Genomic DNA, 27,098 nt, shown 5'->3' with positions numbered 1-27,098 from the left:
ACTGGCTCATGGGTATAGCCAGAGGAGGGCTGGTTATAGGATCAGTGGTATCTGCATCAGTATAATAACACCCAGCACTATACAAAGACACAGTAGTGACACTGGCACGTGGGTATAGCCAGAGGAGGGCTGGTTATAAGATCAGTGGTATCTGTATCAGTATAATAACATTCAGCACTATACAAAGACACAGAAATGACACTGGCACGTGGGTATAGCCAGAGGAGGGCTGTTTATAGGGTCAGTGGTATCTGCATCCGTATAATAACATTAAGCACTATATAATGACACAGTAGTGACACTGGAACATGTGTATAGCCAGAAAAGGGCTGGTTATAGGATCAGTGGAATCTGCATCAGTATAACACCAAGCGCTATATAATGACACAGTAGTGACACTGGCACATGGGTATAGCCAGAGGAGGGCTGGTTATAGGATCAGTGGTATCTGCATCAGTATAATAACACCAAGCACTATATAATGACACAGTAGTGACACTGGCACATGGGTATAGCCAGACAAGGGCTGGTTATGGGATCAGTGGCATCTGCATCAGTATAATAACACCAAGCACTATAGAAAGAGACAGAAGTGACACTGGCACATGGGTATAGCCAGACAAGGGCTGGTTATAGGGTCAGTGGTATCTGCATCAGGATAATAACACCCAGTGCTATATAATGAAACAGTAGTGACACTGGTACATGGGTATAGCCAGAGAAGGGCTGGTTATAGGATCAGTAGTATCTACATCAGTATAATAACACCCAGCACTATACAAAGACACAGTAGTGACACTGGCACATGGGTATAACCAGAGGAGGGGTGGTTATAGAATCAGTGGTATCTGCATCAGTATAATAACACCCAGCACTATATAAAAACACATTAGGGACACTGGCACATGGGTATAGCCAGAGAAGGGCTGGTTATAGGATCAGTGGTATCTGCATCAGTATAATAACACCCAGCACTATATAATGACAGTGTATTTACACTAGCACAGGGGTATAGCCAGACTATTGCTTGTATATAATAACACCCAGCGCTATATAATGACACAGTAGTGACACTGGCACATAAGTATAGCCAGAGGAGGGCTGGTTAAAGGATCAGTGGTATCTGCATCAGTATAATAACATTCAGCACTATATAATGATGTTTTTAATTTGAAATGTACCTTCACTAAGCTCTTTACTTTGGAAAATGTCCGCCACAGCCTTGATTCGTGCCTATCCCTGGCTACATGTCAGGTGTCAGCCTTCTGAGAACATTGTTAATGAGATTTGGGAACCATGCTTTGTCCACTGTAGATATCTTGAATGATGTTCTTGGTCCAAGTTTTACAGAAACATGACAGTTTTCCTCGCTGATGTCCTCAATTAAGCCTAACCACAACTGGTCATCATAGAGACAAGCGACACAGTCATTATTACATAGGATCAGGGGGACAAATTTCATCACTGCATGTTCTTCAAACTCTTGCAATGCAGATGTAATAAAGCATTTGATAGTACTCTCTGAAACTGCCTCAAAAAGGTAACCTGGAATTCTCTCACACTTATCAAACCGGTCCTCGAGTTTCAGTTCATGAAGTTCAGTTACTTGTTAGTTTGTACTTTTGACATAGATGTATGTAACCCCCTTAATCTTCTCATTGTTAAAGAGGAACATATCTTCACTGATGAAGATTTGACTCTCTGTTTGTCCACTGCAAACTGGCTTTTGTTATTTCCTGCTTAGTTGTTCTTCCAACGCCGTCAAATGTATTTTTGTCATGGGACGTTGCAAAGACGTTCCATTTGACTTTTATACCAAAGTCCTTCTCATGGTTAAGCAGACTGGTGAAATTCTTCTTGTTTTTATATTTGCTTGCAGATCCATCAGAAAATCTTTCCTGTTTTTAACCCCTAAACCGAGGCCCTCCCGCATCGCAAATAATAAAATAAAATAATTAACCCCTAATCTGCCGCTCCGGACATCGTCGCCACCAGAATAAACATATTAACCCCTAAACCGCCATACTCCTGCATCTCAAACACTAGTTAAATATTATTAACCCCTAATGGGGCTGCGTTACGAAGCTTTACGCACCTTTATTGCAGGTGTTAGGCTTTCTTTTAGCCGGCTCTCCCCATTGATGTCTATTGGGGAAATCGTGCACGAGCACGTAAAACCAGCTCAAAGCAGCGCTGGTATATGTGTGTGGTATGGAGCTCAATGCAACCATATTGCCCGCTAACGCAGGTTTTTGGAAAATCTGTAATAGCAGCGCTATTACAGCTTAGCGGTGGAAACGCAAAACTCATAATCTGGCTGATAGCTTGTTAAGCATCAAATTTTGGATCAGATGAGTGGGTAGTGGGCCCTGCCAAGAGATGCCAATTGCTGTTAATGCCCTTTCAAGAAGGTGATCTAAAAAACAGCTGGGATTGTAAGTTTACAAGGGACTGATAAAAGGAGAGGAACTAGGGTATGAAAGGTTTGCATACATTGTATGCATCCCTGAACAGTAGAGTCTTAAAGGAAACTTGAAACTTTGAAAATTACGGGAGAGACTTCTTGATTGAGTCAGAGTTCCACAAGACTGGGGCCAATCTGTAGAAGTCCTGTAAGTGGCAATCTGAAGAGGTGAATGTGAAAGGAGGAGAGAAGGTGTTAATGGACAGAGCAGAGGTGGGAGAGTATCTAATGCATGTAGAAGGAAAAAACATAAGCAATTACATTGCCCATGGGGCATTAGCTACTATAACATTTGGCAGAAATGGCTCTGCAAAAGTGGCTTTGAATAAAATATTTTTTTTTTAATGATATGGGTTAAAGATAAGGTAAAGGGATGAATGTAAACTTCCATTAGAGGTAGCAAAGACAATCACTTTGGTTCTTAAATATCTGCTATGTTCTATGTCCCTTTTCAAGCACCATCTTATTCAGTTGACACCATACATAAAGTGATGCAAGATTCATGCCATTACATAATATAAAAGCAGGAGATTTATTACAAGACCACCTCTCCAAACACATTATTTTTTATAAAAAACGAACCATTCAATGCTGCGTTTAACCACTAGACACCGTTAGTATGTTCCATGCCGTCCTAAAAGTACTGGGCCTAAATGCTTTTAGGATGGCATAGAACCTCCTAACTTTTGCAGTATCCTACTCCATACTGGAAATAAATGGCAGGCAGCCCCCCAGGAGCCAATCAGCGCCACTTCTGTAGCACGTGATTGCAGTGACAATCGTGCTTCCTTTTTCTATTTATTTGTTTACGATATGAACTTGGATGGATGGGTCCATCCTCAGGGGATTAATCACCCCACCTGTCTGTTTCTCTATAAAAGCATTTTTTTACAAGCTTCAGAGACAGACGGTACAGCCAATAGGAAGTGTACCACCTGCATAATGTACTTCTATAGCAGTGAACCATGCTGCTACCTTCAGGTATCAGAACTCTTAAAATCCGCATATTTTGGGGGTGAATCAAATTTAGAAATGATTTCCATATACTCCAATATTTAATAAAACAATGGTCATCCAGGTCATAACATACAGCCAGACCCTCCAATGGCAGAGATAATAATTAATATGTGTCCTGGTGCAACCCCCCCCCCCACACACACACACACACTAAACTATGTAGTAACTAATAATAATACAAATGGAAACATTAAAAGGTGATTACAGACATGTAATTACACTCCTTTATAAATTATTTTGCATTACTGCATTGAATTAACGTTATAGGTGACTGTGAAAATGTTTTGAATGCATTAACAGCATGTTTACTGTGATTGGTTTACATTAGCCAAACTCCACCCATTGGGGTAGCCAATCTGGACTTGATACTACAGTAGACTAGCCTTGGTCATTGTGTTAGCGATAATTTAGCGCTTCACTTGTAATCGAGCCCTTAATATAACAAGTTATTCATGTCCCTTTAAGGTGCTCTAACAGTATTTCTCTACCTTAGCACAGCAGGTGATGCAAAGACAATGGCTGAGCCCTGTGCTGACTAAATCAAGAAGGGATATACTTAAAATCTGGTCTGTCAAAGCTCCTTGAGGAATAGAATATAGAAACCTGCACCCAGCTCCAGCCTCCCATTACTCCTAATAGAGCAGATTAGGATATTCTGTAGGTCAGCCAAACCAATTAAAGGGGCATGACATTTTTCTGTCATGAATTAGATACAGCATACAATTTTAAATAGGGTTGGCAGCTGACAATCTGTAAGTGACTGGTTAGGTTGATTGATGGGGTCACACAATGCCTCCATCACCAAATCTCTACCTTAGACCCCACTCTTGATCCTACAATGTATATTTTTCACAACTAAGCAGTCATTTTACACCTTGGCTGCCAGTAACATACCAATAAATAACAACACATTGAAACAGTAAAGATTTGAACACAGGACTACCCCTTACTTCTTTATATTCTATATTTGTAATGCATTGAGGCATTAGGCTTTTTACGTTTAACACTTAGGGACTTAAACAAAACAAAAAAAGATTTTACTGGACTGCCTGATTACTTCTTTGGTCATATTTTCTTCATTCTCTTTGTGTCCTTTGTTGGAGTAGTAATGCAATATTAGGAGCTTGCTGAGCTAATGATAAGAGTCATAGATGTGCAGCTACCAATCATCAGCTTACCCCAGTAGTTGAGTGCTGCTCCTGTGTCTATCTGGGTATGATTTTCAACAAAGGATTCCACTAGCATTAAGCAAACTAGATTAGTAAATTGGAATGTTGTTTAAAATTGTATGCACTATTTATGGGGTTCATGTCCCTTTAATGCACAAGTACTTAGGTGGTGAAATTTGTAAGATCTGTCCTGATATGTATGGACTGGAGCTGATAAACCCTTCATGAAGGAAACAAGACATGTTATTGACTTTCTATTGATGACCAGGCTGTGCAACAACACAAGGACACTTTTTATTCATTGAGGAAAAGAAAAATAAGACAAAAAACAACAAATTAAATCATTCCTGTTTGTTTTGCTAGTAATGTTTTTTTCCCCCCTGTCAAACACAACCCCATCTTTAGTTCTGGCAGAGGAGTCAGTAGTAAAGGGTGATTTGTTTTACTTTTAACACACTATATATATAAAACTGGAGCTGGAGCTGTGCACTGAAATGTAGTAATACTTTAACTGAGAAATAAATTATTGGCTTTGACAAATGAATTAAACACCTCTTGACCATGAGATCTTATTGGCTTCCCAGCAAATGAGGCAGTGACTTCACAGCTGTATTGTTGTACCTCTAATGAGCTGTGGTAAGCAGCAAATGCAACTGTTACAAGTAAGTCAGGTTTTTCATATGTCAAATGTTTCTTCATCATATATTATATCATACCGTCCACTTGGTAGAACTTGTAAAACCTACAAATCTTTCTAACTTGCTCACAGCAGTGGAGTTCTGTAAGTTTGCATTAATATTACATGTATTATTCTATAAAAAAAAGTCAGTATTCTTTATTTTTTTTACTAAAGATTTATAATGTGACATTTAATAGCTTTTTATTTTTATTTTTATTTTTTTTTAAATGAATTCATTATTTTTTCATGTGTGTTTTTATCAGAAGGTGTAACACACAGCACTCAGGGAGAGGCCTTGTGTCTGAAGTTAAAGGGACGGCCAAGTCCAAAAAAACCTTTCATTTTTCAAATAAGGCATGTAATTTTAAACAACTTTCCAATTTACTTTTATCACCAATTTTGCTTTGTTCACATGTTATTCTTAGTTGAAAGCTAAACCTAGGAAGGCTCATATGATAATTTCTAAGCCCTTAAAGGCTGATTTTCACAACAGGGGAGAGCTAGTTAATTTCAGCCATATAGATAACTTTGTGATCACGCTTGTGGTAGACGCTACACTAATTGGCTAAAATGAAAGTCAATAGATAATAAATAAAATGTCACGTGATCAGAGGGCTGTCAGAAGAGGCTTAGATACAAGGTAATCACAGAGGTAAAAAGTATATTAATATAACTGTTGGTTATGCAAAACTGGGGAATGGGTAATAAAGGGATTATCTATCTTTTTAAACAACAAAAATTCTGGTGTTGGCTGTCCCTTTAAATATTTAAATGAACCTCATAGAGTAAAAATAAAATATCTTTCTATTTAGCATTTTATCTTTTAACTGGTTTGTTTCTTTTACTAAAGGTTTAACACCTGTAAAGTCATTACATACAAAGTCAAGTTTGTGTTCCTTTGTCACATGAGGATACAGTGAATAAGGAAATGAGAGCAGGCATGTGAATGATCCATTGTTTTATTCTTGTGAATCATAGATTATTCCATATATTTAAAATGGAGGTTGTGCAAAGATAGCAGAAATTAAGATAAAAATTTCTTTAAAGATGCAATTCTATTTTATTATTATATAATACACAGTGAAATAAAAATAATTAATATAGTCCCATTAGGATAAAAGTTCCATACCCTTTTTAATAAATACCCTGAAAGGCTGCACTCGTCGGTCTCACTATGATTCGGGTTGGGATATCTGTCCATGAGAGGTTGTTTGTGTGTGTGTGTTTTTTTTATTAAAGGGATAGTCTAGTCAAAATGAAACTTTCATGATTCAGAGCATGCAATTTTAAGCAACATTCTAATATACTCATATTATCACATTTTCTTTGTTCTCTTGGTATCTTTATTTGCTAAAGAAAGAATGTAAGCTTAGGAGCTGGCCCATTTTTGGTTCAGCACCTGAGAGTAGCACTTGCTGATTGGTGTCTAACGACAATGCTTTGTGATTAGATGTATGTGGTCAGATTCTAGCGCTGCGGAATCTGTTGGCGCTCTACAAATAACCGATAATAATAATAATAATCTGTGAGCTCACCAACATATATACACTTATTAATAGCTATGTTATACAAACTTTGTCATTAAACTGTTAGACCTTATATACCAACTAGAAATGGTGTCTCCAATGGTGTCATGTAAACTGACCTGTCTGGATCCAATAAGGAACAATTTCAGGCTCCTTTAGTGTTTCAAGAAAATCTGTTATATTTGTCAGATGAAATTTACCTCTTTCTCTTGGTTTCCTTTGTTGAAACTTAGCTCCTTTCCCCCAAAGCATACTGAGGTAGACTCGACAACATTCAGATGCTTTGAGTACTGTATGTGCAACATCTTTACAGACATTGCTGCAAATGCAGCTGACACAAAGTGCTTAACATTTTTGTGATTAGGTTCTAGTGTTTAAGACACGTACAAGCTCCTGAGTTTTACTCATTGTGCTTTTATGGAAAAGAGCTAAGTTTCAACTGCAATTTAAGATGTCAAGCTTAAAGGTTTCTATTGTATCAGTACTGTACTCTACCTTCTCTCTTCTAAGCTGTGCATATTAGTAATGGCATTTTACCTTTGAAGGAGGGTTACTAAAAGATTATATGGTACCAAACAGTTTCTTCAACATAGCTGTTGTTAAGTAGTCGCTGTTGTGTCTACTGAGGTGTAGTTCTGAGTTCTATTGGCTTCACATTTTGTTTTCTCTTTGGCAAGATGGTGTAAATGAGCATGTGGATTAGCAATAAGTGAAAGGATGAATCACATGGACAACTCGCCCTCTCCAGCCCGTTGGTTTCGGGTTTTAAAAAGGTAAGGTTCTAGTTCTTTATTGACAGTAGACGCTGATTCACCAAGGAGATCAGGCCAATCTCCAACCTAATTTTGTTATTATTATATATTTTTTTTTTTTTTTTTTTTGTAAAGCAACAGTAGTCTTCTGCAGCACTGAATACCAGGTCATTTCTGTCTTGTAGGGATTATGGTTGTTTTATTTTATCTCTCCGGGTTAGATTCTTTGTCTTTTTTGAAAAATTTTCTTTCATGTATTGTATGAAAGTTAAGATGGAAATACTACTATAAATACTGTGAAATATTATTTCAATCCTCTTCTTTAGATGACAAAATAAAATCTATCATTTATGATCAGAATTTTATATATAATAATGTTTACACCACTTTTAATGATAGTGATAACTGAAATTCATAGGTTAGGAACAACTTGGCATTCCATTAATTAAGCAATTTTCGAAATGTCCCCCAATTACCCCCAAAATACAGTGTAATGTTCTTTATTTAAAAAAAAATTAAAATAGTAGCATCTTTATTTTTTAATTAACTGCACAAAGCAGTTATAAGGGGTTAAAGTTGCTGGGTGTCGGGTTTTGGGGAAAAAAATGGCACTGAAAAATGCCTTTACATTGCGGTCTATGGGGAACTGTGTGTTTCCTGCAAATATATATGTACATTTTGGGTTTAACGTTCCTTTCAATTTTGAGGAAAAGTAATTGGAATGTTGTTCATTACACAATCGAGGCATCTATTCCATGAGATTAAATATGTTCAGCTTGTTTAATGAAAATGAGGCAATATTTATCATATTGTACATCATTCAAACCAATCCGTATAATATATCTAATTAAAGCATTGGATATTTGCTAGTTCTTAATCCTGTTTACGGATAAGATGGCTCCTTGTTTACCTTTTGTGATTTGAAATAGCAGTGTTTGCCTGTTGTATCTCCACTACTTTATACTGAATATCTCAATAATTGAAAGAAGACTTTCATGATCCAGATAGAGCATGCAGTTTTAAGAGACTTTCTACTTTACTAATTATCAAATTGTGCACAGTCTTTTTATATGCACACTTTCTAAAGCATCAGCTCCTCCTGAGCATGTGCAAGAGTTTGTGTATACATATGAGACTGTTATTGGCTGAAGGCTGTCACATGATACATAGCTGACAAGTTGAAGTGAATTTTGAAACGTGTCAGAAAAAAATCTACAGCTCACTTAAAATTCAGAGTGTTATTGTATTTTTTTTATTTTTTTTTATGTGTTAATGATGCAATTCTACTGTATATTTAATGGTCCTTTAAGTACTGCAGACCTCCCAATTGTACCTATTTTAGAGGGACAGTCCCTGATTCTGAGCTCCATCCCGCTGTCCCTCTGAAACTGTCATGTGTCCCTATTTGCAGTATTTTCCTTAGCCACACCCACAAACTGCCCAGACACACCCATTGACCACCCAGACACACCAATAATACCATGCACTAGTCATAGATGATTTCACCCCTCTCAACACAGCTCCACCCACATAACAGTGACATCAACTTCCTGAGTCTCTAATACCACAAATGCTGGGAGGTATGGTACTAGTTATATCTCTCCCAGTGTGTGTTGGGGGGTTGGAGCCTGAAGATCTAATAAGTCTCGTCAGTACTGTGATGTCCCTCAAAGAGTTTGAGAGGCAAATTTTTAGCTCTAAAGATGTTTGTCACTATGTAGGGTTGTTGATGTGAAAAAGAGACTCCTACAGCACAATTATAAGGTTGAAAAACCAACCCTCAAAGATTTTACATGATTTCTCTTCAGGGCCTAAGTATTGGTCTCACTGTGTATATTGAAATAAGATAAGGAGGATTGTGTATGAATATAGAGAGATAAACTAATATCCTCTGCTCTCCCTGTAAGCTCAGATCATTTCATTGGGTTGTGGTTTCAATTAACAGAAACAGCTATTTTATTTTCAAAAGTATACATAAAGGAGCAATTTCCTAAACATTTTTTATACTGTGGAATGACAAGTCATTGGTATCAAATTATAGGGAAACCAATTTTACAGTACACTGATCCTTTTAATCCTAACAATTACTCACATTTACCCTAAAACCACAGCACCATAGTAAACACCCTCTGCCGTAACTGCATAAACCCATTACTTTCAGTACCCTTCCTAATGCCATGAGTCCTTGCAGCAACTACAATCCTTCCAAATCACTATAATTATTCCTGTAGCTCTGTAAATTAATAAACCCTAACAGTGACCAAATCCTACCAAATTAACCCCTTGTGTACCTCCAAACTTTTTGATTCAGGGATTCGGTGCTTCTTAATTAAGCATATGCCTCCATTCTGAGCTCCTTCCTGTAATAAATGTCCCACAGTGAAATCCACTCTTTGCTGCTGAGCTGACTGAGGCAATAGTTTCAAATAGAATGTTATAGAGGTTTTGACGATTCTTTATTTGCTTAATTCTCAAGAAACCTTCAGTGATTCCTTAGATTGGCGCAGGGGCTTATTTACATACGTCCTCTCGCTACCGCATAGAAACCAAAGGTGTATACCTGGACTATTCTGGATTTGCAAAACCCTAAAACGCTTAAACTGTATTTTGTATGCAGATCTTTCACAATGTGAAACTTTATTACCAATAATATGCAAACATACACAATTTGTATAGGTTGAGCTTGATGGACTCCTGTCTTCTTTCAAACTCATCTCTAATGTTACTGTGTAACTGTCATTAATATATCTAAATTTAGTCTCTACATTTTTTTTTTCTTATAACTTTTTTTATTTTTCAAAGATCAATGACTGGTGAAAGTCGTTCAAGGAAACCTTCTACCTTTTCCCTTTGTGAAGAAATTCTGAAAACCTTACGAGAATCTTTCTCCTCTGGGAGGACCAGACCTTACTCCTTTAGGATATCTCAACTGGAGGCCATATTGGAGATGCTGGAGAAACACGAGATGGAGATTGTAGGAGCGTTGGAGAAAGACATGAGCAGGGTGATTATCACCGCAGTTTTTCATGTTGAGTATCTAAATTTCCTATTGGATGAAATGGATTATTGTGATTATATGAAGGCAATAATGATATTCAGGGTGGCATCTCACACATAACAGTAATGTAGATGCTAAGTGTTCATTGGAGAAAGGAATAATCAAAAAAACTTTGCAACAGCTTACCAGAGGACAGCCTTTAAGGAAGGAAATTGCTGCCATGGATAGAAAAAGGATCTATGCAGTTTTTTTTAATTGCCCCTTTGCATGCAGCATAAGTAAATAGGCATCAGTGTATACCTGAACAACATTTAAACAATATGCTTAGTAATTAAAAGTTATTTGCTAAGGGTACAAGACAAGACTTAAATATTATAATCGGAGAGAGGGTTTGCACTTAATTTTGTCCATGAATCAATCCACTGGAAAGATAAAGTTATCCAATAATAACGACAAATGATAGATGGTATATCCAGAAACAGAAGTTCCTTTTGAAGCAACAAAGCAAGCTTGATGGATGGTAGAATGCACACTTTTTTTAAAAAAAAAACAGCAAAGGCTTCCATAGCTGTCATATGCACAAACGATGTTAAAGCTGTAGCAGGTGTATAGTCCAGTATACCAGTGTGCATATATGAAATGCTGTGCACAGACAAAAGCAATAAGCTACTTCCAAAGTGCTGAGTGTATTATAAGCAACAGTTTAGCAACAATGTCACCAATTCTGAGTGAACAAGGTTATTCCCCAAAACAGCTGCACACAACGGTAAGGATTTCTCCACTCACATACCTAGGTGCTGGGGATATCTCAAAGACTTCTGTATCCACGTGAAATTGCCAAGAAACAGTGCAGTCTTGTGCAAAACTCCTCAAGCTCATTCAGCCTTTCTCCAACAGACCAAACACTGTGTTTGTGACATCACATGATTAAGCCAACGTGTGTTTCATCCCTTGATTACACAGGACTTCCTCAGAGCTAATGACTAGCTCTGAAAGCCTTTGCTGTATTAAAAAAAGTGTGCATTCTACCATCCATTAAGCATGCTTTGTTGCTTCAAAAGGAACTTCTGTTTCTGCATATACCATCTATCATTTGTAGTTATCATTCCCTTCCTTAAAGGTTGGGGCTGTCCTCTGGTAAGGTGTTGCAAAGTTTTTTGATTATTCCTTTCTCCAATGAACACTTAGTAACATCACAGTACTGCTTTTAAATGAGAAGTCTGCATTTATTGTATATATGTATAGTATTGTAAACTTTCAAATATGGTTGATTACAATATTACATTGATTTAGTAATGGATAGCGTTGTACAGTTTCTTTTGTGAGAGAGTGTCTCTATATTGGATTATTTGCCATTAAGGTATTGCAAAAATCCATAAGCTAAATCAAAAAGTTAAGAGTGCTTGATTCCCTGTCTTTATGATAAGTGGATCTCACTATCATTTTCTTGATTTAGAGGAGTAAGTGCACAAATGAATGACCACTATCTTGTGTACTAGTCTTCGCATAAAGTTGTCAAATCAATGTACTTGTCATGTAAACCGATAAGTGTCAATAATAGGTTGCAACAAAAATAATAAAAAACTTCAAAATAAAAATAAATTGATAGTTGTACTGCTACTGCATTGTTTTGCTTTTGTGTGCACTGTACATTTGCCTATGATCATACAATTATGCCTACAGAAAAGTGACTAATACCACATTTTTAAAAACAAAAAATATTTTGAGAATTAGTCACTCACTGTTTATGTCCCTTTTTTAATTTTTTTTTTTTTTTAGGTAATGAATGGCTTAAAAGGCACTTAAGTCTAACAGCAAATGTTATGGCGATTCACTGTAGGAACTATTTTTATAGAAGACAGTAAGGAAATGACTTGTGCTTTTAGGAATTAATCATTTTCAATGTTATGAGTGACAAAAGCTAATTCTTAATAAGTGTCATTGGTTAGTGGAAGCAATAGAGGAGTTGTCATCCCCTAAAGATTATGAATGTGGCCTGTGGGGTTTAATTGGAACAATTGTGGATTACTTTTAAAGGTACTTTTTGGGTGGTATGATATTTTAAAGATAAATGTTGAGATGGTGGTTATACTAGTTATCAGAGTTATAGTTTAGGGGTGGCATTACTCTAGTGTCCAAAAATAAACTGTTGGTAGATATGGATCTGAACTCTGCAAGAACTGAAGTTTCAAGAAAGTACTTTATCTGTCTCCTAGCCTAAGTTTGAAACTGTTTTCTGTGAGATTACAATGATCAAGAATGAAGCCCTCTACGCAATCAAGAACTTAGAGAGCTGGATGCAGCATGAGCCAGTCAAGAAAAACATGGTATGTAACCAATGCTTCCACAAGTATGAGACAGACGTGCAAACTGCATATTCTGTAAAAAAAAGGGCAGCCATCTTGTGTCTTATTTATTAGACTTTAAACTCATATTAATCACTGCATTATGAAGAATGTTTAGGAATGTTATTTTGTTAGGATAGTATACAGTTTTGTAAATAAAGAGTAGCTCAGAGATGAACTCCTTAGAAAGCCTTGTAGAATCCATGCTCCTGGTGTCCTTTGCTGTAGCCAGTTAGCGAGATATGTCAATCCCTGCATAAGTTGCAGCCTCGGGTACATTTCATTGCATTTGTGTGACATGGGCTCTCTTGCCTCTCTGGAGGGAGTAAAACAAGCACAATTTCCAGAAGTATTTTATAGCAAAAACAGGCAAAATAAATATTGAATGTATATTGAAATGTTGTATTATCACATTCCTTCTTTGCTTCTCCAGATTTCCTTCCTTGATAATTGCTTTGTGCGGAAGGAACCAGTAGGTGTGGTTCTTGTCATCGGAGGTTCTAGTTTCCCTGTTCAGCTCAGTCTTATCCCAGTGATTGGGGCAGTTGCAGCAGGTTTGCAAATTTAACCATTATCTTCCCATTAGATACATTCAGAATCAAGGGTGACAAATTTATATCAACATTTTGTCCTCTTATTTCCTTGGTACCTTATTATGCATGTAGACTGTCAGTACTTTTTGGGATTGATATTGGTTTTTCCATTTAGACTCTGACTGGGATAGTGTAATAATCTAGAGTTAAATGTCCCTGTTGTTGATATTTAGTGATGTAAAAGGAAAAAAAAGACAAAGACAAAAGGCTAATATACAGTATATGACATATATAGAAACTGAGTAAATACACCGAATAGGTCAATGGAACCTGACAAATATAAAACTAAAGTTCCTAGGTTAGTCAAAGGGCCTTTGGTGTCAGTGTACATTTGGTTCTGGTTTTCCTGTTTGTATTTGAGTGGCAAACCTTTAATGACTCTGTATCGTGTTCTCTAACCATTAGACTGTGCTCACTTCTCTCCCCAGGTAACTGTGTAATTCTAAAGCCTTCTGAAACCAGCTCTCACATCATGGACTTACTACACACAATCTTCCCTCTGTATTTGGATAATGTGAGTTTGTAGTGAAGTAACAGTTTAAAAGGACTGCAAGATTAAAGGGAACGATTTCTCTCCAGTACTTATTTCTTTTCCCATTATTGCTACTAAACTGCATTGTTTTGCAGCACAATGCCATCTTACACAGAGAATTGTTATGCAGCACAATGCCATCTTACACAGAGAATTGTTATGCAGCACAATGCCATCTTACACAGAGAATTGTTATGCAGCACAATGCCATCTTACACAGAGAATTGTTATGCAGCACAATGCCATCTTACACAGAGAATTGTTATGCAGCACAATGCCATCTTACACAGAGAATTGTTATGCAGCACAATGCCATCTTACACAGAGAATTGTTATGCAGCACAATGCCATCTTACACAGAGAATTGTTATGCAGCACAATGCCATCTTACAGATAATTTTGTTTTTGTGGCTGAGGCCAGGGTTTTAACTGTTACAACTGTGATGATAGTATTTTTTGACGCACTTTACAACTAACTGCACTTCAACACATGTATAGTCAGATTATAGGGAAACTTTGCTTGTCTTGCAGAGTTGTTATCATCTTCTGTCAGGAGGGCACATTGAGCTCCTTGAAATTCTTGAGAATAAATTTGACTACATTTTCTACACAGGTATGTTTGAATGATTTCTGCATCACCGTAAATGTCTAAACATTTCTTCTTGGCAACATCATTTATTTCTGTCTCACTTCTTCTTTCTTTTCATGTTTCTATGCCAACATAAATGGGTTTCATACCCTTCTGATTGCAGAATGGGCATAGTTAATTTAACTGATCCATCCACATTCCAATTACTCACATTTGTCTATAGTCATTAAGCCAACATCCACCAAAAATTATTAGGATACTATATTTATCTTGCCATATTCAACAGTAGTTCCCAATTATGTAATCTAATAAGCTATGATTTGAGGATTTTGTTAACTGAATGCAGTCATGCTTAGCCAAATATTCTCTTATCCTGGATACTTCAGTGGATGCATTGCACTTCATACACTTCACTGGTCAGCTGTAAATACCTTTATGGACAGATGACCATACTGGTTTAAAGGTAAAATTTTTATTTTTTGGTCCTCTAGAAGAAAATGATAATGGAAAGGACTCTCTCTCCCCATGAAATAAGAGGCAAAATCATGGTCTAGATTTGTCTTTTTCTACTCGTATATCTTCCTTTGCCACCAGCTTTCCTAATCCTTTTTGTTCTTCTCCACACATTTCTGTCAACAAAGGGTTGTTCTTGGTCCCTGGAACCCATTCCCGCATTAGCTTTAAATATTGTGTGTCTAAACAAAGCTCCCCCAAGTCGGGTGTATATGTTGCATATAAATATGTTTAAATTGTCTGCCATAAAGTATCTTATAAATGACCCGGTTCTCTCCTCCCTTTTTTCTCTGACATTCTTCTATAGTACTTATCCGGTTCATGTTCACCATACGTCTTTCTTTCACGTCTTTCTTTCTCGTCTTTCTTTCTCGTCTTTCTTTCTCGTCTTTCTTTCTCGTCTTTCTTTCTTTCTTTCTCGTCTTTCTTTCTTTCTTTCTCGTCTTTCTTTCTTTCTTTCTCGTCTTTCTTTCTTTCTTTCTCGTCTTTCTTTCTTTCTTTCTCGTCTTTCTTTCTCGTCTTTCTCGTCTTTCTTTCTCGTCTTTCTTTCTTTCTCGTCTTTCTTTCTTTCTTTCTTTCTTTCTTTCTCGTCTTTCTCGTCTTTCTTTCTTTCTTTCTTTCTTTCTCGTCTTTCTCGTCTTTCTTTCTTTCTTTCTTTCTTTCTCGTCTTTCTTTCTTTCTTTCTTTCTCGTCTTTCTTTCTTTCTTTCTTTCTCGTCTTTCTTTTTTTCTTTCTTTCTTTCTTTCTTTCTTTCTTTCTCGTCTTTCTTTCTTTCTTTCTTTCTTTCTTTCTTTCTTTCTCGTCTTTCTTTCTTTCTTTCTTTCTTTCTTTCTTTCTTTCTTTCTTTCTTTCTTTCTTTCTTTCTCGTCTTTCTTTCTTTCTTTCTTTCTCGTCTTTCTTTCTTTCTTTCTTTCTCGTCTTTCTTTCTTTCTTTCTCGTCTTTCTTTCTTTCTTTCTCGTCTTTCTTTCTTTCTTTCTCGTCTTTCTTTCTCGTCTTTCTCGTCTTTCTTTCTCGTCTTTCTCGTCTTTCTTTCTTTCTTGTCTTTCTGTCTTTCTCGTCTTTCTGTCTTTCTCGTCTTTCTGTCTTTCTCGTCTTTCTGTCTTTCTCGTCTTTCTGTCTTTCTCGTCTTTCTTTCCCTTAACAGTATAACTTTCCTAGTTACATAATTACTGCAGTATTACATTTGTTCACCTTTCCCCCAACTCTACAGTTTTCTCTCATATTACTTGCCTGATACTCTATCTTTAAAAGTATAATCTATTTTTTTCATACTTCAATTGGCAGGGTGTATTATACATATTCCTTCAATAGTTTAATGTTGCATAAACTTATTCAAACATGCAGCTTAAAATTACTGACACATTTAGATTGGTTGGTATAGATTTTGCATACAGCGATCTCTTCTGCTGAAAAACAGGCTGAAGTGACCTCTGATTACAAGATTCATTCTATTGAGTTCTAATTTATCACTAGCTTAGGTCTGTGCTTGTAAACTACTATTTTGCACCTGTGAAATGGACCTTTCTGTAACAGGTTGCACCATGACAGGGAGACAGGTGATGCAGGCGGCAGCAAAACACATCACCCCTGTTTCTCTAGTTCTGGGTGGTAAGAATCCTTGTTATGTGGACAAGACTTGTGACCTCCCTCAAGCTGCTCGGCGAATTGCTTGGGCTCGATTCATGAATGCTGGGCAGAACTCGATGGCTCCAGAATATATCCTTTGTCACCCAGAAACAAGAGATAATCTCATCCATGCTTTGGGCTGTTGTGTTCAGGAGTTTTATGGGAACAATCCAAAAGAATCGTTGCATTATGGACGCATTGCAAGTATAGAGCAGTACAAAAAGGTTAAAGACTTTCTCTGCTGTGGACATGTGGCATTTGGGGGAGAGACGGATGATGGGGAAAGATATATAGGTAAGCATTGCTGTTTGTGTATAATACAGGACATTATCAATGACTTATACGCCATCTTTGTTTACAGCTCCTACGGTGCTCACCAATGTTAAAGAATCCGATCCAGTCATGCAACAGGAGATACTGGGCCCAGTTTTACCTGTTTTAACGATTCAAACCCTAGAAGAAGCAATTGATCTTATCAACAAGAAAGGCCGGCCTCTTGCTATATATGTCTACTCTGATAACCCACAGGTACTGAAAAATGTAGCACTTTTTAAAATTACGTTTTACTTTTAAAATTCCTACCAGAAATGGAGAGAAAAGGGGTAGTTTAGAGACAAAAGGAAAAAAAGTTTAATTTAGTTTATGCATAGTATATGGCAGCAATTAAATACTGCATTACAAAAGCTCTGTGTACAACATACATGCTTTAAAAGCAAAGACATTATACTCTAATTTTTCTTATATTGAGAAATTATTGTGTAGTATATTTAGAAAGTTGCAGGGTCACAAGAATGAAACAGGATGCAGTCCAGCCTCTCTGGGGGCAGAGGAAAAAACATAATTTATGTAAGAACTTACCTGATAAATTCATTTCTTTCATATTAGCAAGAGTCCATGAGCTAGTGACGTATGGGATATACATTCCTACCAGGAGGGGCAAAGTTTCCCAAACCTCAAAATGCCTATAAATACACCCCTCACCACACCCACAAATCAGTTTAACGAATAGCCAAGAAGTGGGCTGATAAGAAAAAAATGCGAAGCATAAATATAAGGAATTGGAATAATTGTGCTTTATATAAAAAAATCATAACCACCACAAAAAAAGGGTGGGCCTCATGGACTCTTGCTAATATGAAAGAAATGAATTTATCAGGTAAGTTCTTACATAAATTATGTTTTCTTTCATGTAATTAGCAAGAGTCCATGAGCTAGTGACGTATGGGATAATGACTACCCAAGATGTGGATCTTCCACGCAAGAGTCACTAGAGAGGGAGGGATAAAATAAAGACAGCCAATTCCGCTTAAAAAATCCACACCCAAAAATAAAGTTTAAATCTTATAAAGAAAAAAACTGAAAATATAAGCAGAAGATTCAAACTGAAACAGCTGCCTGAAGTACTTTTCTACCAAAGACAGCTTCAGAAGAAGAAAACACATCAAAATGGTAGAATTTAGTAAAAGTATGCAAAGAAGACCAAGTTGCTGCTTTGCAAATCTGATCAACCGAAGCTTCATTCCTAAACGCCCAGGAAGTAGAAACTGACCTAGTAAAATGAGCTGTAATCCTTTGAGGCAGAGTTTTACCCGACTCGACATAAGCATGATGAATTAAAGATTTCAACCAAGATGCCAAAGAAATGGCAGAGGCCTTCTGACCTTTCCTAGAACCGGAAAAGATAACAAATAGACTAGAAGTCTTTCGGAAATTCTTAGTAGCTTCAACATAATATTTCAAAGCTCTAACTACATCCAAAGAATGCAATGATTTCTCCTTAGAATTCTTAGGATTAGGACATAATGAAGGAACCACAATTTCTCTACTAATGTTGTTGGAATTCACAACCTTAGGAAAAAATTTAAAAGAAGTTCGCAACACCGCCTTATCCTGGTGAAAAATCAGAAAAGGAGACTCACAAGAAAGAGCAGATAATTCAGAAACTCTTCTGGCAGAAGAGATGGCCAAAAGGAACAAAACTTCCAAGAAAGTAATTTAATGTCCAATGAATGCATAGGTTCAAACGGAGGACCTTGAAGAGCCCTCAGAACCAAATTCAAACTCCAAGGAGGAGAAATTGACTTAATGACAGGTTTTATATGAACCAAAGCTTGTACAAAACAATGAATATCAGGAAGATTAGCAATCTTTCTGTGAAAAAGAACAGAAAGAGCAGAGATTTGTCCTTTCAAGGAACTTGCAGACAAACCTTTATCCAAACCATCCTGAAGAAACTGTAAAATTCTCGGAATTCTAAAAGAATGCCAGGAAAAATGATGAGAAAGACACCAAGAAATATAAGTCTTCCAGACTCTATAATATATTTCCCTAGATACAGATTTACGAGCCTGTAACATAGTATTAATCACAGAGTCAGAGAAACCTCTTTGACTAAGAATCAAGCGTTCAATCTCCATACCTTTTAAATTTAAGGATTTGAGATCCTGATGGAAAAAAGGACCTTGCGACAGAAGGTCTGGCCTTAACAGAACAGTCCATGGTTGGCAAGAGGCCATACGGACAAGATCCGCATACCAAAACCTGTGAGGCCATGCTGGAGCTACCAGCAGAACAAACGAGCATTCCTTCAGAATCTTGGAGATTACTCTTGGAAGAAGAACTAGAGGCGGAAAGATAGAGGCAGGATGATACTTCCAAGGAAGTGACAATGCATCCACTGCTACCACTTGAGGATCCCTGGATCTGGACAGATACCTGGGAAGTTTCTTGTTTAGATGAGAGGCCATCAAATCTATTTCTGGAAGTCCCCACATTTGAACAATCTGAAGAAATACCTCTGGGTGAAGAGACCATTCGCCCGGATGTAACGTTTGGCGACTGAGATAATCCGCTTCCCAATTGTCTATACCTGGGATATGAACCGCAGAAACTAGACAGGAGCTGGATTCCGCCCATACCAGAATTCGAGATACTTCTTTCATAGCCAGAGGACTGTGAGTCCCTCCTTGATGATTGATGTATGCCACAGTTGTGACATTGTCTGTCTGAAAACAAATGAACGATTCTCTCTTTAGAAGAGGCCAAGACTGAAGAGCTCTGAAAATTGCACGAAGTTCCAAAATATTGATCGGTAATCTCACCTCCTGAGATTCCCAAACCCCTTGTGCTGTCAGAGACCCCCACACAGCTCCCCAACCTGTAAGACTTGCATCTGTTGAAATTACAGTCCAGGTCAGAAGAACAAAAGAAGCCCCCTGAACTAAACGATGGTGATCTGTCCACCACGTCAGAGAGTGTCGTACAATCGGTTTTAAAGATATTATTTGAGATATCTTTGTGTAATCCCTGCACCACTGGTGCAGCATACAGAGCTGAAGAGGCCGCATGTGAAAACGAGCAAAGGGGATCGCGTCCGATGCAGCAGTCATAAGACCTAGAATTTCCATGCATAAGGCTACCGAAGGGAATGATTGTGACTGAAGGTTTCGACAAGCTGATATCAATTTTAGACGTCTCTTGTCTGTCAAAGATAGAGTCATGGACACTGAATCTATCTGGAAACCTAAAAAGGTTACCTGTGTCTGAGGAATCAATGAACTTTTTGGTAAATTGATCCTCCAACCATGATGTTGAAGAAACAACACAAGTCGATTTGTATGAGATTCTGCTAAATGTGAAGACTGAGCAAGTACCAAGATATCGTCCAAATAAGGAAATACCACAATACCCTGTTCTCTGATTACAGACAGAAGGGCACCGAGAACCTTTGTAAAAATTCTTGGAGCTGTATCTAGGCCAAACGGCAGAGCCACAAACTGGTAATGCTTGTCTAGGAAAGAGAATCTCAAACTGATAGTGATCTGGATGAATCGGAATATGCAGATATGCATCCTGTAAATCTATTGTAGACATATAATGCCCTTGCTGAACAAAAGGCAGGATAGTCCTTACAGTTACCATTTTGAATGTTGGTATCCTTACATAACGATTCAATATTTTTAGATCCAGAACTGGTCTGAAGGAATTCTCCTTCTTTGGTACAATGAAGAGATTTGAATAAAACCCCAGTCCCTGTTCCAGAACTGGAACTGGCATAATTACTCCAGCCAACTCTAGATCTGAAACACATTTCAGAAATGCTTGAGCCTTCGCTGGGTTTACTGGGACACGGGAAAGAAAAAATCTCTTTGCAGGAGGCCTTATCTTGAAGCCAATTCTGTACCCTTCTGAAACAATGTTCTGAATCCAAAGATTGTGAACGGAATTGATCCAAATTTCTTTGAAAAAACGTAATCTGCCCCCTACCAGCTGAGCTGGAATGAGGGCCGCACCTTCATGTGGACTTAGGAGCTGGCTTTGATTTTCTAAAAGGCTTGGATTTATTCCAGACTGGAGATGGTTTCCAAACTGATACCGCTCCTGAGGATGAAGGATCAGGTTTTTGTTCCTTGTTGTGACGAAAGGAACGAAAACGATTATTAGACCTAAATTTACCTTTTAGATTTTTTATCCTGTGGTAAAAAAGTTCCTTTCCCTCCAGTAACGGTTGAGATAATAGAATCCAACTGAGAACCAAACAATTTATTACCCTGGAAAGAAAGGGAAAGCAGAGTAGACTTAGAAGACATATCAGCATTCCAAGTTTTAAGCCATAAAGCTCTTCTAGCTAAAATAGCTAGAGACATATACCTGACATCAACTCTAATGATATCAAAGATGGCATCACAAATAAAATTATTAGCATGTTGAAGAAGAATAATAATGCTATGAGAATTATGATCTGTTACTTGTTGCGCTAAAGCTTCTAACCAAAAAGTTGAAGCTGCAGCAACATCCGCTAAAGATATAGCAGGTCTAAGAAGATTACCTGAACACAAGTAAGCTTTTCTTAGAAAGGATTCAATTTTCCTATCTAAAGGATCCTTAAAGGAAGTACCATCTGCCGTAGGAATAGTAGTACGCTTAGCAAGAGTAGAGACAGCCCCATCAACCTTAGGGATTTTGTCCCAAAACTCTAATCTGTCAGATGGCACAGGATATAATTGCTTAAAACGTTTAGAAGGAGTAAATGAATTACCCAAATTATTCCATTCCCTGGAAATTACTTCAGAAATAGCACTAGGGACAGGAAAAACTTCTGGAATAACTACAGGAGATTTAAAAACCTTATCTAAACTTTTAGATTTAGTATCAAGAGGACCAGAATCCTCAATTTCTAATGCAATTAGGACTTCTTTAAGTAAAGAACGAATAAATTCCATTTTAAATAAATATGAAGATTTATCAGCATCAACCTCTGAGACAGAATCCTCTGAACCAGAAGAACCATTATCAGAATCAGAATGATGATGTTCATTTAAAAATTCATCTGAAAAATGAGAAGTTTTAAAAGACTTTTTACGTTTACTAGAAGGAGGAATAACAGACATAGCCTTCTTAATGGATTTAGAAACAAAATCTCTTATGTTATCAGGAACACTCTGAGTATTAGATGTTGACGGAACAGCAACAGGTAATGTAACAGTATTAAAGGAAATATTATCTGCATTAACAAGTTTGTCATGACAAACAGTACAAACAACAGCTGGAGGAACAGATACCATAAGTTTACAGCAGATACACTTAGCTTTGGTAGCTCCAGCACCAGGCAGCGATTTTCCAGAAGTATCTTCTGACTCAGTTTCAACGTGGGACATCTTGCAATATGTAATAGAAAAAACAACATATAAAGCAAAATTGATCAAATTCCTTAAATGACAGTTTCAGGAATGGGAAAAAATGCCAGTGAACAAGCTTCTAGCAACCAGAAGCAATAAACAATGAGACTTAAATAATGTGGAGACAATAGTGACGCCCCTATTTTTTTAGCGCCAAAAATGACGCCCACATTATTTGGCGCCTAAATGCTTTTGGCTCCAAAAATGACGCCACACCCGGAACGCCGACACTTTTGGCGCAAAAAAAGTAAAAAATGACGCAACTTCCGGCGACACGTATGACGCCGGAAACAGAAAAAAAATTTTGCGCCAAAAAAGTCTGCGCCAAGAATGACGCAATAAAATGAAGCATTTTCAGCCCCCGCAAGCCTAACAGCCCACAGGGAAAAGTCAAATTTTTAAGGTAAGAAAAAATTATTTATTCATATGCATTATCCCAAATATGAAACTGACTGTCTGAAATAAGGAACGATGAACATCCTGAATCAAGGCAAATAAATGTTTGAATACATATATTTAGAACTTTATATAAAAGTGCCCAACCATAGCTTAGAGTGTCACAGAAAATAAGACTTACTTACCCCAGGACACTCATCTACATGTAGTAGAAAGCCAAACCAGTACTGAAACGAAAATCAGTAGAGGTAATGGTATATATATATAAGAGTATATCGTCGATCTGAAAAGGGAGGTAAGAGATGAATCTCTACGACCGATAACAGAGAACCTATGAAATAGACCCCGTAGAAGGAGATCATTGCATTCAAATAGGCAATACTCTCTTCACATCCCTCTGACATTCACTGCACGCTGAGAGGAAAACCGGGCTCCAGCCTGCTGCGGAGCGCATATCAACGTAGAATCTAGCACAAACTTACTTCACCACCTCCACAGGAGGCAAAGTTTGTAAAACTGATTTGTGGGTGTGGTGAGGGGTGTATTTATAGGCATTTTGAGGTTTGGGAAACTTTGCCCCTCCTGGAAGGAATGTATATCCCATACGTCACTAGCTCATGGACTCTTGCTAATTACATGAAAGAAAACAGTTTTCAAACTTAAGTTACAGGAACACAGGCAAAATGAATTAAAGTACGTTGCAAAGTTTTTTTTTTTTAATTTTTTTATTTTTCTTACACGTAAGATAACATTTAATGGGGAACTGGATACTGAATGTAATGCCCATTTAAAGGAACATAAAAAACAATTTTTTTTGCTTTCACGATTCCAAACAACTTTTCAATTTACTTCTATTATGAGATTGTTTTCATTTTCTTGTTATCCTTCGTTAAAACAGGAATGCAAGTTCAGGGGTGTGTATGTGTCTGTAGCACTATACGGCAGCCGTTTTGCAACAATGTTATACATTAGCAAGAGCATTAGATGGCAGCACTATTTACTGTCATGAAGTGCTTCAAGCATGTGCACGCTACCTATCTAAATATCAATTCAACAAAGAATAACAAAAGAATAAAGCAAATTTGATAATGGAAGTAAATTGGAAACTTTTTTTTTTAAAATGATGTTCTCTATCTGAACCATGAAAATAAATTAGGTTTCATGTCTCTCTTAAATAAGTTATGCAGCAAATAAAACAAAGCCTAGTTATCACACAGCATCCCACCAATGTTTTTATGGCCCACCACTCACTTGTGCCATTCTGTGCTACTCTGCTTCTTTATCTATCTGTAACACACCAGTAAAGATTGCTTCCTAGTTTTGGGTCAGATTACGAGTGGAGTATAAACATTTGCGTGCGCGCGATAAGGGGTTTATCGTGAGTGTTTGAGCTCACCAGGCTTGCTGCTAGTATTGAGCTGAAAGTAAACACGATTGCGCGCAGTCATGAATTACACTAGAATGATTACCGCAACTTCAGAGCTCTGGTTAACTGTTTCACAAAACAGATTACTTCTAGCGCAATTATTGCTCAACCAGGAGTGTTTAATTTGCGCTCCATTTGTAATCTGGCCCTCTATCTTTTAACCCGATTGGTTAAGTATTTTACTAATCAATTTTATCCATCTGCAACATGAATCCAGTTTGTACTTGGTCTGGCTATGTATGTTTACAGCAGATATTTTCTTAAACACTTGATCATTTATTTATAAAGCAATATCATTTTTTTCTTTTTTTTAATTAACTTCTTAGTATATGAAATTTGTGTAAATGGGCCTTATTTGAAAAAGATCGTACAGCTATAGTCAATAGGTTTTATAGATCCTTGTTAACAATTATTTTTATAATTACGTGATTTGGTGACCGTAAAGTTGTGGGTAGCTTAAATGTGGTCTTGTGTTTTATCAATAAAAATGATATAAATTCACTTTTCATCAGTAGTAGTAGAAAATTTACATGAATAAAAAATATTTATTCATTGGTGTTTTGATTACAATGTCCTGAACATCAGGTTTATAATCTTTCAGGTTATTTGTGAAATCATGGAGAGAACATGTAGTGGGAGCTTTTGCTCAAATGATAGCATGATACAGAGCTTGTACACCGGACTTCCCTGTGGAGGAATAGGTAAGTAAAGTTATGGCCTCAGTTCTCTTAGCCCTAGGCTTGAGACGGGTATTAAAGGAACAGGAAGCCGAAATGTTTTCTTTCAGCCAGGATACATGTCTTGGAAAGCTTTCAGGAATCCATAATCTTGATCTCTTTTGATGTGACCTGTTAGGGGCAGAGGTAAATGAGGTTATGGTCTGAGCTGATCAGTGTGTGGAATGTTACAGGCTCCAGTAAATGTCACCATACTTAAAGGAACACTACAATCTTGAGATTGAGAACTATGGGGGCGAAGTTATGACATCCATGGGCAGGTCCAGCACTGGTGGAGGCGGGGGTCATGCAAGTTCATGGGTGAAATTCAGTTATCTGGGGGTGTTGCTGGGTCGTTTGATGTGAGGCTTGATACAAACACCAAAAGTCCTCTGACTGGGGAAGCAATTGCCACAGCCTCCACAGTGAAGACAATCTGGTTTAGTTCTATCAACAGAAAGTTTAGACAAAACATCAAGTGTAGAACTTCACCAGATGGGAGATTATGAGGTAAAACATACTTTATATATTTAAAAAACCCATCACTAAAGACAGGCAGAGCTCAGATGTGGTGAGGTCACTGAATATTACTTGCATGTGCAGGGGACATCCAGAAAGGGACAGTGAGCTGAGGACTATACTGAATTATGTTTGTACTAAAGCTGGTTAATTCACAAGTGTTCATCGATTATTTTAATAATCATAATAAGTAAAGTTGAGAGCCATGTCACCCTGGATACGGTGTCTACATTTTTTTTTTATTTAAATAATTTTTGAGTACACTGTCCCCTTTTAAATAAAAACTGTATGATTTCCAATCCCTCTTAGAAGTGAAAGTGCAGACTCCAGATTTAACCCAGCTATTTTACACACAGTCATTGGTTGCCTACTTTAGTGACTCATTTATAGTTGTCCATATTTGGCCTTAGCATCGAAGGAAACTTGGGCTACAACATGATGCGGCCCATTGCTTTATGACCACTAAAACTTTACACTTATTTTTCAGTATTTAAACAACTAATACAATTTTAAAACTTACATCTGAGTATTATTTTAAATATCATTATTGGAATAATTAAACCGTTTGAGCGAATATGATGGTATGTTTGCCCAGTATGCTGTTTGATAAAACTTAAACCATTATTTCTGCCTATTCCTGATAAAGCAGGTTATTCAATGTGAAAATACAAAAACTACCTGTTGATTTATTTGAGCTGTGCTATAAAGCAAATAATAGTTGAAATTTAAAATTATTTTTGAAATGGTCTTCCTGCTTGAGACCCTATTTTTAAAATGAAATGGTTTTTTAAAATCTGGTGTCGGAATCCCATACTCACAATGTATTTTGGTTAATTATGTCTGCTAACCAGTAATACCATTGCTATCATTTTTTCACAGGAAACAGTGGTGTAGGGATCTATGGAGGCAAGTACAGTTTTGACACATTCTCTCACAGTCGTGCCTGCTTGTTGCGCAGTAATGCAGTTGAGTGTATCACTTACCTCCGCTATCCACCTTATGCCGAGAAACAGTTGATGCTTTTGAAATGGGCCAGTACCCTTTCCAAGAAAAATACATGGTGCCAAATTTTATAGCAGATTCTGTGTTCTTGCAATTTTCCCTATATTTCTGTTAACAATTTTTTTTGCCAATCGAATTGTGCAATTTCACTAAATTCTCTGTACCTCTTATATTTACAAATTAATTTTACCTTGCATGTATTTGTATAAAATATATAACCTTTTTTTCTCTGTTTCATTGATATATACTTGTTGATGGTAGATAAACTGTATTAGAAGCTTTCACTGTCATAAGTGTAGGTAATATTTATATAAGTAAAATTGTATTTCTTTAACTTATTTTTCTTTCTATATTACTGAAAATTGAAAAACTTAAAATGTTATTTAAATAATTTGTCTAGCCTTTATAATATAAAATGCAGTAAAAAAAATCTTTTTTTTTTCTTGTTTGGCACAGCCAGAAAGAACTTTATAGATACTGAAAAGAAGGATCAACACACACTTCTACCAAACATATAAAGTAAAATATGCTTCTTATCCATGGACATTTAAATAGTT

At 37.0% G+C, this 27,098-nt stretch overlaps 1 protein-coding gene across 1 annotated transcript; it reads left to right on the top strand.

The window, feature by feature from the left end:
• The first annotated feature begins 7,572 nt into the window (after positions 1-7,572).
• Positions 7,573-26,615, top strand: LOC128647832 (aldehyde dehydrogenase family 3 member B1-like). The gene is made up of 10 exons (XM_053700546.1): positions 7,573-7,628; positions 10,410-10,611; positions 12,822-12,932; positions 13,384-13,504; positions 13,972-14,057; positions 14,607-14,688; positions 16,712-17,098; positions 17,166-17,332; positions 24,906-25,005; positions 26,419-26,615. The coding sequence occupies exons 1-10, from the start codon at positions 7,573-7,575 to the stop codon at positions 26,613-26,615; spliced, it is 1,509 nt and encodes a 502-aa protein (XP_053556521.1).
• The last annotated feature ends 483 nt before the right edge of the window (positions 26,616-27,098 follow it).

This window comes from Bombina bombina, chromosome 2, assembly GCF_027579735.1.
Source record: "Bombina bombina isolate aBomBom1 chromosome 2, aBomBom1.pri, whole genome shotgun sequence".
In the NCBI taxonomy this organism is placed as follows: domain Eukaryota; kingdom Metazoa; phylum Chordata; class Amphibia; order Anura; family Bombinatoridae; genus Bombina; species Bombina bombina.
The sequence above is the reverse complement of the archived record's forward strand: the minus strand, read 5'-3'. Positions and strand labels throughout refer to the sequence as shown.